This window comes from Panthera onca, chromosome A3 (genome assembly GCF_046562875.1).
Source record: "Panthera onca isolate mPanOnc1 chromosome A3, mPanOnc1 haplotype 2, whole genome shotgun sequence".
NCBI lineage: Eukaryota > Metazoa > Chordata > Mammalia > Carnivora > Felidae > Panthera > Panthera onca.
In genome coordinates, this window is record NC_138341.1 from 19,622,590 (window position 1) to 19,635,093 (window position 12,504).

At 37.7% G+C, this 12,504-nt stretch overlaps 1 protein-coding gene across 10 annotated transcripts in view; it reads left to right on the top strand.

Moving 5' to 3' along the window:
* NCOA1 (nuclear receptor coactivator 1) overlaps positions 1-12,504 on the top strand; it is a 239,996-nt gene that overhangs the window by 168,133 nt on the left and 59,359 nt on the right. For all 10 annotated transcript variants that reach the window (XM_081795178.1, XM_081795179.1, XM_078444907.2 and 7 more), the window contains 4 exons: positions 3,614-3,791; positions 5,935-6,114; positions 7,406-7,501; positions 11,849-11,989. In XM_081795178.1, the coding sequence (XP_081651304.1) occupies positions 3,614-3,791; positions 5,935-6,114; positions 7,406-7,501; positions 11,849-11,989 (595 nt within the window). The remainder of the gene's footprint in view (positions 1-3,613; positions 3,792-5,934; positions 6,115-7,405; positions 7,502-11,848; positions 11,990-12,504) is intronic.

Here is a 12,504-nt window from a genome sequence, read left to right on the forward strand (position 1 = left end):
TTTTAACCTCTAAGCCGGTTCCTGTGTTTGAATGTCCTTTCCACCTGAGTTACTACTCTGTGTCTTTCAAGACTTCGCTCAGGTGTAAGTGTGGCCTTCTCCCTGGAAACTTTACCAGTGACAGTCGTCCCTTTGCCCATTTTGGGTGCTTCAGTCTGTGCTTAACCTTTATGAATTCCTCTACTGCGCTATTCATAACTATGCGTACTTGTCTTTTTCCCTTCAGAGACTGTATAATTGTTGAGAGTTGTGTGTTTTATTTCCAGAATTTTGTCAATTAACTGGAACTTAGGTGATAGTCAGTGAAGCTTGTGGAGTCATTTAAAGCCAAGGCCCTGTGAGAAGCCTTGGCCACTGTGGACCCTGCCATGAGACACAAGGTGGTCAAGAGAAAAAATCCTCAGATTGATGATGTTGTACTGAATGGACAGGCACTTCTTATCTCCTGTGTGCTGCTCAGTGGAAGACCAGCTGTCAGGACTTGGAAAAGCAGGAAGGTTCCTTTCCAGAAGGACACTTGGAAGTTAATTATATGCACAACATACGAGAAAAACTTGTAGAATAACTATTAGCAGATTATATTAGTCTGACAGACTTGAAGAAAATAGAGATGTTTGTGTATTCATAGGAATAGTCTCAGAGGATATTCCCTGAAACATTACCAATCTCTTGGGGGTGAGATTTTGGCAGATCTTCTACTGTTTCATTTTCATACTTAAACAATTTTTATGAGTATATATATCATTTGTAATTAAAAAAAAGAAACAAAAAATAGGCATTTCCAACAAGAGACAGGCTATCTGTACCTTAGGAGTAGGGTCAGCAGGACGATTCTGTAAGCACGAGGGAGCCTTTGTAGACCTGTTTTCCAAGCCAGTCTTTTCTGGGGAAGCTCAAAAGAAATATGATGCCCCAGACTTCACAGAGGAAATGACGAGTCCATGTAACTGAGGCCAAGCAGGGACCTGGTGAAAGTTCTACACTCCCCAAAGGCTGATCAGCTGCATATTCCAGAGGCCAGTTACTAGAATAACTTCCCAGCCTGGCAGTGAAGTCAGGTACAGTCAGTGGGAGGAGAACTTGGAGAAGCCCCAGTAGGTCTGTGGAAAAGGATACCGCAGGGACTCCAGGCCTGCTACGATGAAGGAGAACTTTTAAGTCCTTTGGATTTTGCAAACACTTTAAAAATAATTGCACCAGATAGTCTGGGTGAATTCCTAAGCCTTGCTGGTGCTGGATGCTGTGCCCATCATTGGCCAGTGTTCACACTGGACAGAGGTGATCCCAGGAGTGGGTCTTGGTCTCTCCCATTCCCTCTGCAGGTAACAGGCGACGTCCAGAGATATCCGGAGACAGACATGGAGGGTAAGAAAGCAAGGGAGAGAGTAGCTGTGGCTTTGAAGATAGAGAAGATAGACAAGGTTGTCAAGGAGGCAGAGAGGGAGGAGCCGTGAAGGATGCCCTGAAAACTAGGTGAAAAAAGGAGAAGGTCGTGCTGACGAAGCAGGGTACTATGGCCCTTGGAATCGCCATGGAACAACCAGATTTTACTTGCCTGTCTTTTTCTTGCTCTAAATTATGACACTTAGTTATACCCAAACTGTTCTTGATTAAACTCTTTTGACAGATCAAAAATAAGATAAATGAAGTGAAACTGTATTTACACTGAATCAATTAATAGCTAAGAACAATTTAAGTAATTTTTACATCTACTTTTTAAAAAAATGATGTATCTGTATTTCTGTTGTTCCTATCATCATATCACCTGCTATGAAATTCATAGCTAATGTCAAAAAAGGTTAGAAATGACAGTGCTTTCCTGTGCTCTTGTAAACAGAAAATAGTTTAGCAAAGGGTTTATCTGGTGTTGAGGTGTTTAGATCATTAATCACATCCCAAGGTTTTTATTGACATTCTATCTTCCTTGATCTCAAACAGTGATCCTTCCAAAGTAATCAAAGGATATTGCATTATCACATTAAAAAAAAAATGAGTTTAAAGCACACTGAAACTGGAAGATGTTTGAGCAGGTAAAAAGTTTGTAAATGTTTAAACTGAGAAGAGAAGTTTTACAAGTATGGAACCGGGGTCATTTTGACAGCAAAGTCACAACTATGGTACATTTCAAAACATTTCAAAGCATTTTCATATGCTGGCTCTATAGCATAGGTGTCTTTTTGAAAGGCAGTTTACTTATTCATTGTTTAAATATCATCTTTACCCTGGAGGGACAAAATTAAGTGTGTTTATTATTTGGAAAACATCTGCTAGGTAACATATTATCATTACCACTTGTCATCCTAGAAGAGGTCAGCAAATTTGGGACACTTGCCTTTTTAAAAAAGAAAAATGAATAGCCCATAACATTGTTAGCTCTTTTAAGAATTTTGCCACGGAAAACTAGACACTTCTGGGTATACAACAGATTTTCATTGTCATTTTACATCTTGTTACAACATCCTACAAATGTTCTCCTTTTTAAAGGTCTTGTTTTTACTGCTTGTATATATCCTATAGCAAGTAAACTGCAATATATTACAATAAATGGAAAGATTATAAATAAGTAAGGTGCCACCCTGCTCAGTCTCTTCATTCTGGATCTTCTCTCAGGCTTCCATGGTTTGTGATATGTGACTGTCTAGACTGAGTTGAGGTATCAGGGTTTTCAGTATGTTTATTAAGCTGCATTTCTTCTTTATATCTTAGATTGCACTAGAAATAGAGGTTCTAACTTTTTTCCTGCGCCTCTGTGGATGTAATGCTCCCCTTAGGGCATGCATATATATATATCTATATATATCTATGTATAGATATATATGTGTGTGTGTGTGTGTGTGTGTGTGTGTGTGTGTGTGTGTACACACACATATATATCCCCTTTTGAAGACCCCTAGCTCTATCTCAGAGCATAGGAAGCCCTCTGTGATTTGGCTCCCGTCTACCTCTCCAGACTTATTTCCTGTCATGAGCCGGTCTTGTACCATGTACTCCAACAACTCCAAACTGCTTTTTTGTTCCTTAATGTACCACGCTGTCCCCTCTGCCTAGAATGTTCTTCCCTCATTCCTCTTCCTCTCCTCCACTATGCCCTATAAAACTCAGCTAGGGGCGTCTAAATAGCCTTTCTGTGCCTCCTCCCACCCCACCCCAACCCCAAATTAGGTATTTTTCCTTGTGCTCACAGAACACTCGGTGTGTCTCTGACACTGCATCACTGGTATTTTATTATGTTTGTGTCTCTCTCTACCACTGTCCCGCAAGTTCCTTGGGGGTACAGACCTGTCGTACTTAACTTGTGGTTTAGAGATGTTTATGACTGAGTGAATATCGGTTACTTCCTTCACATCTGCTACTTTGAAGTTTCTCTCGCAGAAAGAGGGTTGATACATTCATTCATCCCTGCTGTACATTCCTGTACAGTCTGTTTCAAAATTCTGTCCCTTCCACAGAGAACATACAGTGTTAAATCTTCTGTTCAGTCTCCCCTTTTTTTTAACTTGACATATATTTCTGATCTCTTTTTCAGTAGAGAGATGTGTATGTTTATTTTTCTTTCATTTTTTAACCTCCCACCCTCTTAATCCTTTTTTTTTTTTCTTTTTTGGCTTTGCAGGCTTTGGATGGATTTTTCTTTGTTGTGAACTGTGAAGGGAGAATTGTATTTGTGTCGGAGAATGTGACCAGCTACTTGGGTTACAATCAGGAGGAATTAATGAATACCAGTGTCTACAGCATACTGCATGTAGGGGATCATGCAGAATTTGTGAAGAATCTGCTACCAAAATCACTAGGTACAAAGCAATGTGTTTTTCAAAAGAATATGAACTCTCTCTAGCTGTTTCTCACATTATATAATTGTTGTGTTTATATTACATAGTATCATTTTGAAATAAGTTCTAACACATTAAAAATATTTTTCAATTTAATTTCAGCCTGATGTGTAAATACGAAGAGGGAGTATCATCAAATAGCTGGTAGAGAGCATTCCTTTTATCCTGTTCCTCCAGCTTATGACCTAGCCATGTGACAGTGGTGAGAAGCAGAGTAGTCACTGCCTTGCCACTAGAAGCTTCTGCTTGAAACTGCCTTTGTTTTCGGCTTCGATTATGTCCAAGAAAGAGACACATGTATATCCTTCCCACCACCCTGCTCAAAAAGAAGAAAAAGGAGGAAGGGAGGGAGAAATATACTGTCATATTACGTATATACTAAAATGAATATTTTTGGATGTAAGTGGTTTCAAACTCAGATGTCCTAAGTATGGGTGCACAGGTTGTTTGCTGACAAAGGAGCCTAGCTGAGAGGACGGATGGGGTCTGATTTCCAACCTCTGTTCCATTTGCTACACTGTGTGCCTATTCCGTAGCCTGTATGTACTCCCAAAGTAAGGAAGGGCCTTGGCTAGAAATTCTGTGTAACTAATACACACATGCAAATTAAATGTTATCTGTAGCTCTTTAGTTTCGACATTGTTCGCTCAATGGAAAGGAAGCCTCATTCTTTGAAAAGAGTAGTTAGTACACGTTTATAGTACCTGGGGGCCTGAAATGATTATTTCTAGTAAAATCACTAGTTAGATACTTGAATTATCAAAGGGTCTTATGTGCTTTGGTATAGCATTTTACAGTGTAAATGATTTTAGAGATGATATAGTGGATTCCTTTATTTTAAAGATGGTGCAGGGGCACCTGGGTGGCTCAGTCAGTTAAGCGTCTGACTCCTGGTTTGGGCTCAGGTCATGCTCTCACAGTTTGTGGGTTCGAGCCCTGTGTTGGGCTCTGCACTGATAATGTGGAACCTGCTTGAGATTCTCTCTTCCCTGTTTCTCTGCCCCTTCTCCATGTGCTTGCATGTGCGCACACGTGCGTGCTCTCTCTCTCTCAAAATAAATAAATAATGATAAAGGTGGTGCAGAGATAAAGTAATTAACCTAAACCTCACAGCTAGCTCATAGCAGAACCAAGACTCCTTCTTCCAGTACAGGTTTGTTTCCGTGATTTCCTCTAACACTCTAACAGTTACACGGTGATGAGATCGTAAAAAGGAGGAAGGGTCAGTGAAGAGAATAAAGTTAAAAGAAAAACAAAAAACTGTTGGGAATGGTGAAAGAAGAGCCTTAAAAACCTTCCAGCTGCCACCATGGTTTGAATAGAACATTGTAACTGGGAAATGGTGTCCCATCAAACAGTGATTATCATTTGAAATGTATAGACCTATTTTCTATAACTGAATTCGGTTTTTTATACCGAGTCAGGTAACATTTATGTTTAACAATCATTTTTATGTTATAACTTATTGATTACCCGCTATATTTGAGGCATTGTTGCATATAAACTGTGCAAATAAAATAAGGTATAAGAATGGTTATAAGAACCCAAGGTTGGTCTCTGTCTATTCTAAATATTTGAGTCACAGTCTCCTTTGAGAAACTGAATCCTGTCCCCAAAAAAGGCGCACATGTACACAAGCCCATCCTTAAGAAGACACACCTGCCAGGTTAAAACTCCTGCTTAACAATGGATCTGTGGTTTCCAATCAGGTTTTCATTTCTAGGATGCAACTGGAAACAAATAGAAAAGTGCATTAATTAACTGCTTGTAAAAATGTGAGCAAAAGAGCTAGGAAGTTATTAATTTTTAATTTTGTCTTTAACTGTTTATACAGACTGTTAATGAATTAAGAATTTGTAAGGCCTTATTTTTGAGGGGGGATGTCCTATACAATCTGTTAGAAAATTTTACCGTTTTCTGATTGGTAGACATTTAGATTTGCTAAGAAAGATAAGTATCCTATTGCCTCAGGATAATGTGAGACCTGAAGAGATCTGTCTTTTAATCTGAGTATCTGACGAAGCAGATGGCTATAGGTATGTCTTTTGTATCCTCTGAGTTTTTCACCTTATTCACAGACATATAATCAATTTTTCTTCCGCAGTAAATGGAGTTCCTTGGCCTCAAGAGGCAACACGACGAAATAGCCATACCTTTAACTGCAGGATGCTAATTCACCCTCCAGATGAGCCAGGCACCGAGAACCAAGAAGCTTGCCAGCGGTATGAAGTAATGCAGTGTTTTACTGTGTCACAGCCAAAATCAATTCAAGAGGATGGAGAAGGTAAAACAAAGGGTGATTTTAAGGTGTTTGATCGCTTTTTCCATGACTTTAAAGACCAAGGAGGTAGTTGATTATAAGTAGCCTTTTTCAGATAGTATTGGTCACTGTATTATGCATCATAGTGGCTATTCAGTTTACTACGTATTTCTTAATACTTAAGAAAAGAACTGCCAACATGTAGACTCACCCCTTTAAAAAGCCCCCAAACTCTCAGTTTTAAGCTGGCATTCCCACTAAAATGTCAAATTCAAACCAACTTGCTGCCTAGAAATAAGAGACGCAGCTAACTGCTGCCAGTTGGAAATGTACCAGATATAGCAGGCTGTTGAACAGCTCTGATTTTTAGAAAGTTTCAAGTTTAGAGTGTGGGGAACATTGGAGAATAGAGTTAGCATTTTTGAGGCCATACAAGGTAATTTATAAGGAGAAAGCTTATGAACAGATGAAAACACAGCTGAAGCTCTAATATGAACATGGTATCAACATGGCATTGATTAAAATCTGTGACAGTGGATGAATTTTCCATGTGAACTACTGAGTTAAGAACACCGCAAATTGGAAACTGGAGTAAGGACTAGGGAAGGTAGTAGATGAGGACTTAATCAGATGCAAAAAAAGGGCCATGCATGTAGCAGGCTTCACCCGTGAATGGGTGCCACAGTCAACTGAGGACTTTTTGTAAAATACACATGCCAGTGCCAGCCTGTCTTGTATGACTGAAGTTCATGTTTAGCTATGCGATGTTGTGTGTAACACTCAAGAAAATTGGAAATGGAACTTCGAAAAAGTTATGGGTCCCAACAACATAAAGTCCTTTATCAGGGGCAAAATAATGTTTCTTCAGAAAGAGTTAAATGTTTTTGTCATATGGTAATTTTTATCTGCACAGTGGTTATAAGAATAATTTCTGTGGCCATTAAGTACTGATAAGTATAGGAAATTGACTAAGGACTCTATTTTTTAAAAAATCACTGTGTTGCTTAAATCTAGTGAAAACTACTTCTTCAAGTTGTTATCATGCAAGTACATGAGATGCATCTGTCTCCTCTGGTTTATGTCAGAACATTCAACGGGAAGGGATAATGTATGCTAACTGGATCTCTACCTGGAGCTGCCAGCTTTTGGTTACCAGCAATTTTATCACTAATACTATATTATTAGATCAGAGCGGCTCCGATATTGTGTCAGATCCCGTAACATGTTGTTTTTATAAAAACCATTAGTGGCAAATGATAGATGTGAACTGTTTTCTGCCCTCCTTTCTTCAACTTCCCCTTCTTGTTTTGGGCAGATTTCCAGTCATGTTTGATTTGTATTGCACGGCGATTACCTCGGCCTCCAGCTATTACCGGTGTAGAATCCTTTATGACCAAGCAAGATACTACAGGTACTAACTGCAAAGTTTAGAATTACATCCAAAATTTTGTGTTCGTCTGTTCTCTGCTATTCAGCTTCTGTTCACCAGTCTTTTACAAAAAATACTTTAAATGATAGTCCTGATCTTGTGCATTTTATTTTAATTTTATTTTTTTATTTTTTTAAGATTTTACTTTTCAGCAAAATCTACACCCAATGTGGAGCTCGAACTCATAACCTCAAGATCAAGAGTCTCATGCTGCATCGACCAAGTCAGTCAGATGCCCCATTGATCTTGTGCATTTTAGATGCTATCATCATTGTCATGAGCAGGGTGCTGGGGGGAATATTATAACTATTAACATATTGTTTTGGTTACAGATTACTTTTCATAATCATGGAATAAAATTTTTAAAGAAATTTGGCAATGTAGATGTAAATATATTTATTTATAAATGGTGGCTTTAAAATTATGCTTAAATGTATCTAGCTATTTCTTTTTCCCTTCTTCTTTTTCTTTAAATGTATTCAGCACATACTGATCGAGTGCCTAGAAGTGCCTGTCACTATGTGTGACTGCTCAGGTATACAAGGCTGAGCCAAAAATCAATAACGTAATTACAAATTGTGGTGCATTTTATGATGGAAAAGGTGTGAGATGGTAAAAGGGAAACGAACAGGGAGTACCTGTTTTTAAATTAGCTGGTTAACCAGTGCCTGTCTGAGGAGCTGATACGGAGCCCTGAGCTCCAAAGGATGAGGTGGTACAAACTCTGCACAGGGTGGAGGGGGTGGCGAGGAGGGGTCATGGTGTGGGGTGAGGACTCCTGATTGAGGGAGGAGAGCTGTGATGGCCCTCAGGAAACAGACAGGCGTGTCAGGCGAGCTGAAAGAAGGGCAGCAGAGCCCAGAGTAAGTAACGGTAGGACTTCCAGAAAGTAAGGCCCTCTTTGGAAAGGCCTGCTTCAGATTTGATTTTTGGCAAAAACAATCTGTTGTTGTTCTTTACAATTTTACATAGTATTTTCCATATGTTATGTAATCTTCACTTTGAACACACCAAGTTTCATGCTTTTACATCAGAGTTAGGTGTGTATCACTTGCCTCTCTCACTTTAAAATAGGGATATTTTAAAATAGGGATAAGATACTACAGATAGATTTTTTTTTTTTAGCAGGCCAAGGTTTAAGCAGTCATTTCTACTGAATTTTATTCTTTGTGAAAATTTGGTTTTAATGTACTTTTTGACCTTTACCATTTTTATAAATTTATTAATATTTGTTACAATACTTATTAATGTTTTAGTCCCAGAAATCAAGTATTCCTGTTGTGTTCCTTATTCTTGTGTTTTTAAAGATAAGCTCCCAGCTGCTCTAACTAAAGAGTAGGTGGGGATAAATTAGCACAAATAATAGAGTACAGTAAAGAGAATATCTAGGACTTGGAGATACAGAATCTGAGTGTAGTCATTATCACTTAACCGTAACTTTCTTCGCTCCCTTTTTGAGTCTGCCATCTACCTGTCCTTTTCCATTTTCCACCAATGAACAGCTCTGGAAAAATTTGATAACCTTTATTGAAAACTAAAACCACTAAGGCGTGGAGGAAAAACAGGGTCCTCTGACAAATATAACTGGTCTTTTGTGTCAGTAAAACCAGGTAAGGGCTGGTGAGATAGCAGAATAAGAGCTTGCTGGAAAGGATGATGGTTAGGCTACAGGATAAATGTGGAAGATGAAGGATGCTTAAAAATTATGAGGATAATTTAGGAACAATATATTTCAGCTTTTCCTTATATTGAATTTCTACAAATTGAATCATTAATTGTTTTGAAAGAAGACTATTATCCCATAGGAACACTGTTGTGACTGGTAGTTTTGTTTCTGGCCAAGGACCCAGCATTACTATCTTAGATATACCTGATTTAAAAATAAATACATAAAAGTTTAAAAATTGAACTCCGAATCATAAAATAATTATAAACCTACAGGGAACCTCAAGGATCACAGACTTTAGCCTACCCATTTTACAAATGATGGAATGGTGCCTTTTCCAGAACCATACAGCTAATTGTTAAGAACAGATATCCTTAGGCCCTAATATAGGACCCTTCATTTCTGTCGCATTGCTTTCCACCAAAGCACTAGTAAAAGGACATTACTGTACTGTATGCACTTACTACATAAAAGATAACCAGAGGAACTGTAAATAGAAGGAAATAAAAAGGTACCAAAGAAATAAAGTGTTCATAAAATGTAAAACTAACGTTTTATTATATCATCAAATTGATTTAGATTTAAAAAAATAATAAACTAGCTATAATAAATATTAGATATTTAATTCCTTAAATTTTAGTAGTAGTTTTAACTCTCCATGGGGTGGTTCATGTCCCTTAAAAAAAGAAGAAGTCTTCTACCAGGAAATGTTGAACAGGGGCTTACTGGTTTGTCTGATTGGTTGACTGGTTGGTTAAACTTTCCTCCAGCAAGCAGAGGTACTCTAAATCAACCTGTTCATGATTCTCTTCTAAGATAGTCTCTTTATTACCTAATCATTTGTTACCATTGCTAATAATCGAATCACTTTCTCCCTTCCAATCCTGCAGTTGTAGACTCTTGCTCTTTGTGGTTAGTACTGACATGAATGCACACACACACACACACACACACACACACCTCCCTTAATCATTGCCTGTTAGAAGCATTGTTGCTTGTGAAGATCACATAACAGTTGATTTTCTGCTACAACCAACTCTTGACCTCTGATGTAATAAGAGACAAAAGATTAAATAATTACAATTCTTAAAAAATCCAGAATTGTCTATAGTTGCAATCAAGGGTTTATCAGCCTTTGCCCAAACTATTCTTAAATAACAAAATTTTCTTATTTAAGTTGAAATTTCTACCATTTACATTTATGCCAAGACTTGGGCGACAGCCTTATCAGACAGACTCAGATATATCAGATTCAAGACTCTCACTTAAAGAGGCCTAATACGTTTATTTCCAAACAAACCAAGTGAAATATATATAGAAGGGATTAGTTAAAATGAGAACACACAAACAGTACAATAGATTTGAGTTGATTGTGAGAAGAGGGAAGGAAAAGAGAAATCAGACATTCACAGAAGAGGAAACATGAAATACTCAACCTTATTCATTGGGAGGTACAAATTTAGAGCATAAACATTTTTCACCTACTAATTGTAAAAAATAAAGACTGACAGTACCCCAAGTGATGGAGAGGATGTTGGATTAACAGTAACTTCTATATAAGTTCCTAGAAAACAGTTTAATATTATGAAGTTGAATGTTCACATAACCTGTGACTCAACAGTTTTGTTCCTACGTATATACCCTAGAGAAACTCTCACACACATGCACCATGGAAAATGTAGATGATGTTCACAGAAGCACCGATTGTAAAAAAAAAAGGGGGGGGGGGGACAATTTAGATGTCCCTTGACAGGAGAATGTAAAAACAGAGGGATGGGGCAAGTGAGGAGTACACACATGATTGGATCGTATAGGTGATGTTCAAGTTCTGAAGTTGGATGGTGGGTTTGCAGGTTTTCATGTTATTAATCTAATTGTGCATATGTGTGTGTGTGTATAACCTGTATTATTTTGTGTTAATATCAGGTTGCATCAAGAAATAAAACAGATCTGAACAATCCCAAACTGAATCAATTGGTCCCTGGTTAACCAAGGAATAATTTACCTGAATTCTTCCACAGCCATCTAGGAAATTTGTTCAAATAGGATGACAATAGCAAATCACCACTACATTTTTATAAAGCATATGTTCTTTGTGCAGAATGTCTTACAAATCTTAGGTTCTGACCTATCTTTTTCTGATGTAACTTTTATTGCCTTCAGTCTTTGTTTACTCTCAAATGCCCAAGACGAGGTAGAAAAGGAAGGTCTTGCCTACTTTGTCGTATTCTCTTCACTTAGTTAATGGAAATTAATTTAAACCAAAATAATATATTTCATCTCTGCCTCTCCTTCCCCAATAAGTGTTCCAGTCGTTAGGATATATTAGAGTAGGATCCAAAGAGCAAGTATGAGGAGTTGGACCTGTATTAGCCTCTGCACCTTCAGGCCTTTGTAGTTTGACTTTAATGCTTGACTGGAATGGAATTTTAGAATATGATGTACTAATATACAACACCCTCAAGGCCAAAACAATTTTTTATTGTCATGTAAGTGATATACTCCATTATCATATGTAGCAAAAATTAATAGTTTATTAATGTTTTTGTCCATTAAGCATTTAGGAGCGGCAGCGCATTTCTTAGATGTAGTTGTTAATTTTGAAATATGGATGACTTATATCAAGAAGCTATCACAAGTGTAAACTTTGATTCTTCATGTAGGCAAAATCATCTCTATTGATACCAGTTCCCTGAGAGCTGCTGGCAGAACTGGCTGGGAAGATTTAGTGAGGAAGTGCATTTATGCTTTTTTCCAACCTCAGGGCAGAGAACCATCTTATGCCAGACAACTGTTTCAAGAAGGTAAAGTTTTTTCTCTCTTAATTACTTTCATTAACCTTGCTTTTTATTCATATCAAGTAATTTATATAGAACTTATGGCTTGATAAGTATTTTCTCCAAATTACAGTTTTTGCAATAATCAGTTTTAGGAAAGGAAGAAATGGGTAAGCAAAGTAATTCATGAGTGGATCCTGAATTTGGGATGCACATTTTAAAGAAGAGGATATCATGTGGTGGTCACTCACTCATTCATTCATTCATTCATTGAGCAGACATGTATCAAGTTCTTCACATACATAGAACACTATTTCAGATGGCAGGGATACAGTGATGACTAATAAGCAGGGTTTTGCCCTCAAGGAGCTCAAAATATATTAGGGCAACATATGACAACTTTAAAGATCAGTGTGACATGGCCTTATGTCTAGAGGTATAACCAAAGAAGAAAAAAATTAATTCTGACTTGGAGAATCAGGGATGGCTGCAGAGAGAAAGTGATCATTTCATCTGGCTTTTGAAGATCATTCCCAGCAGAA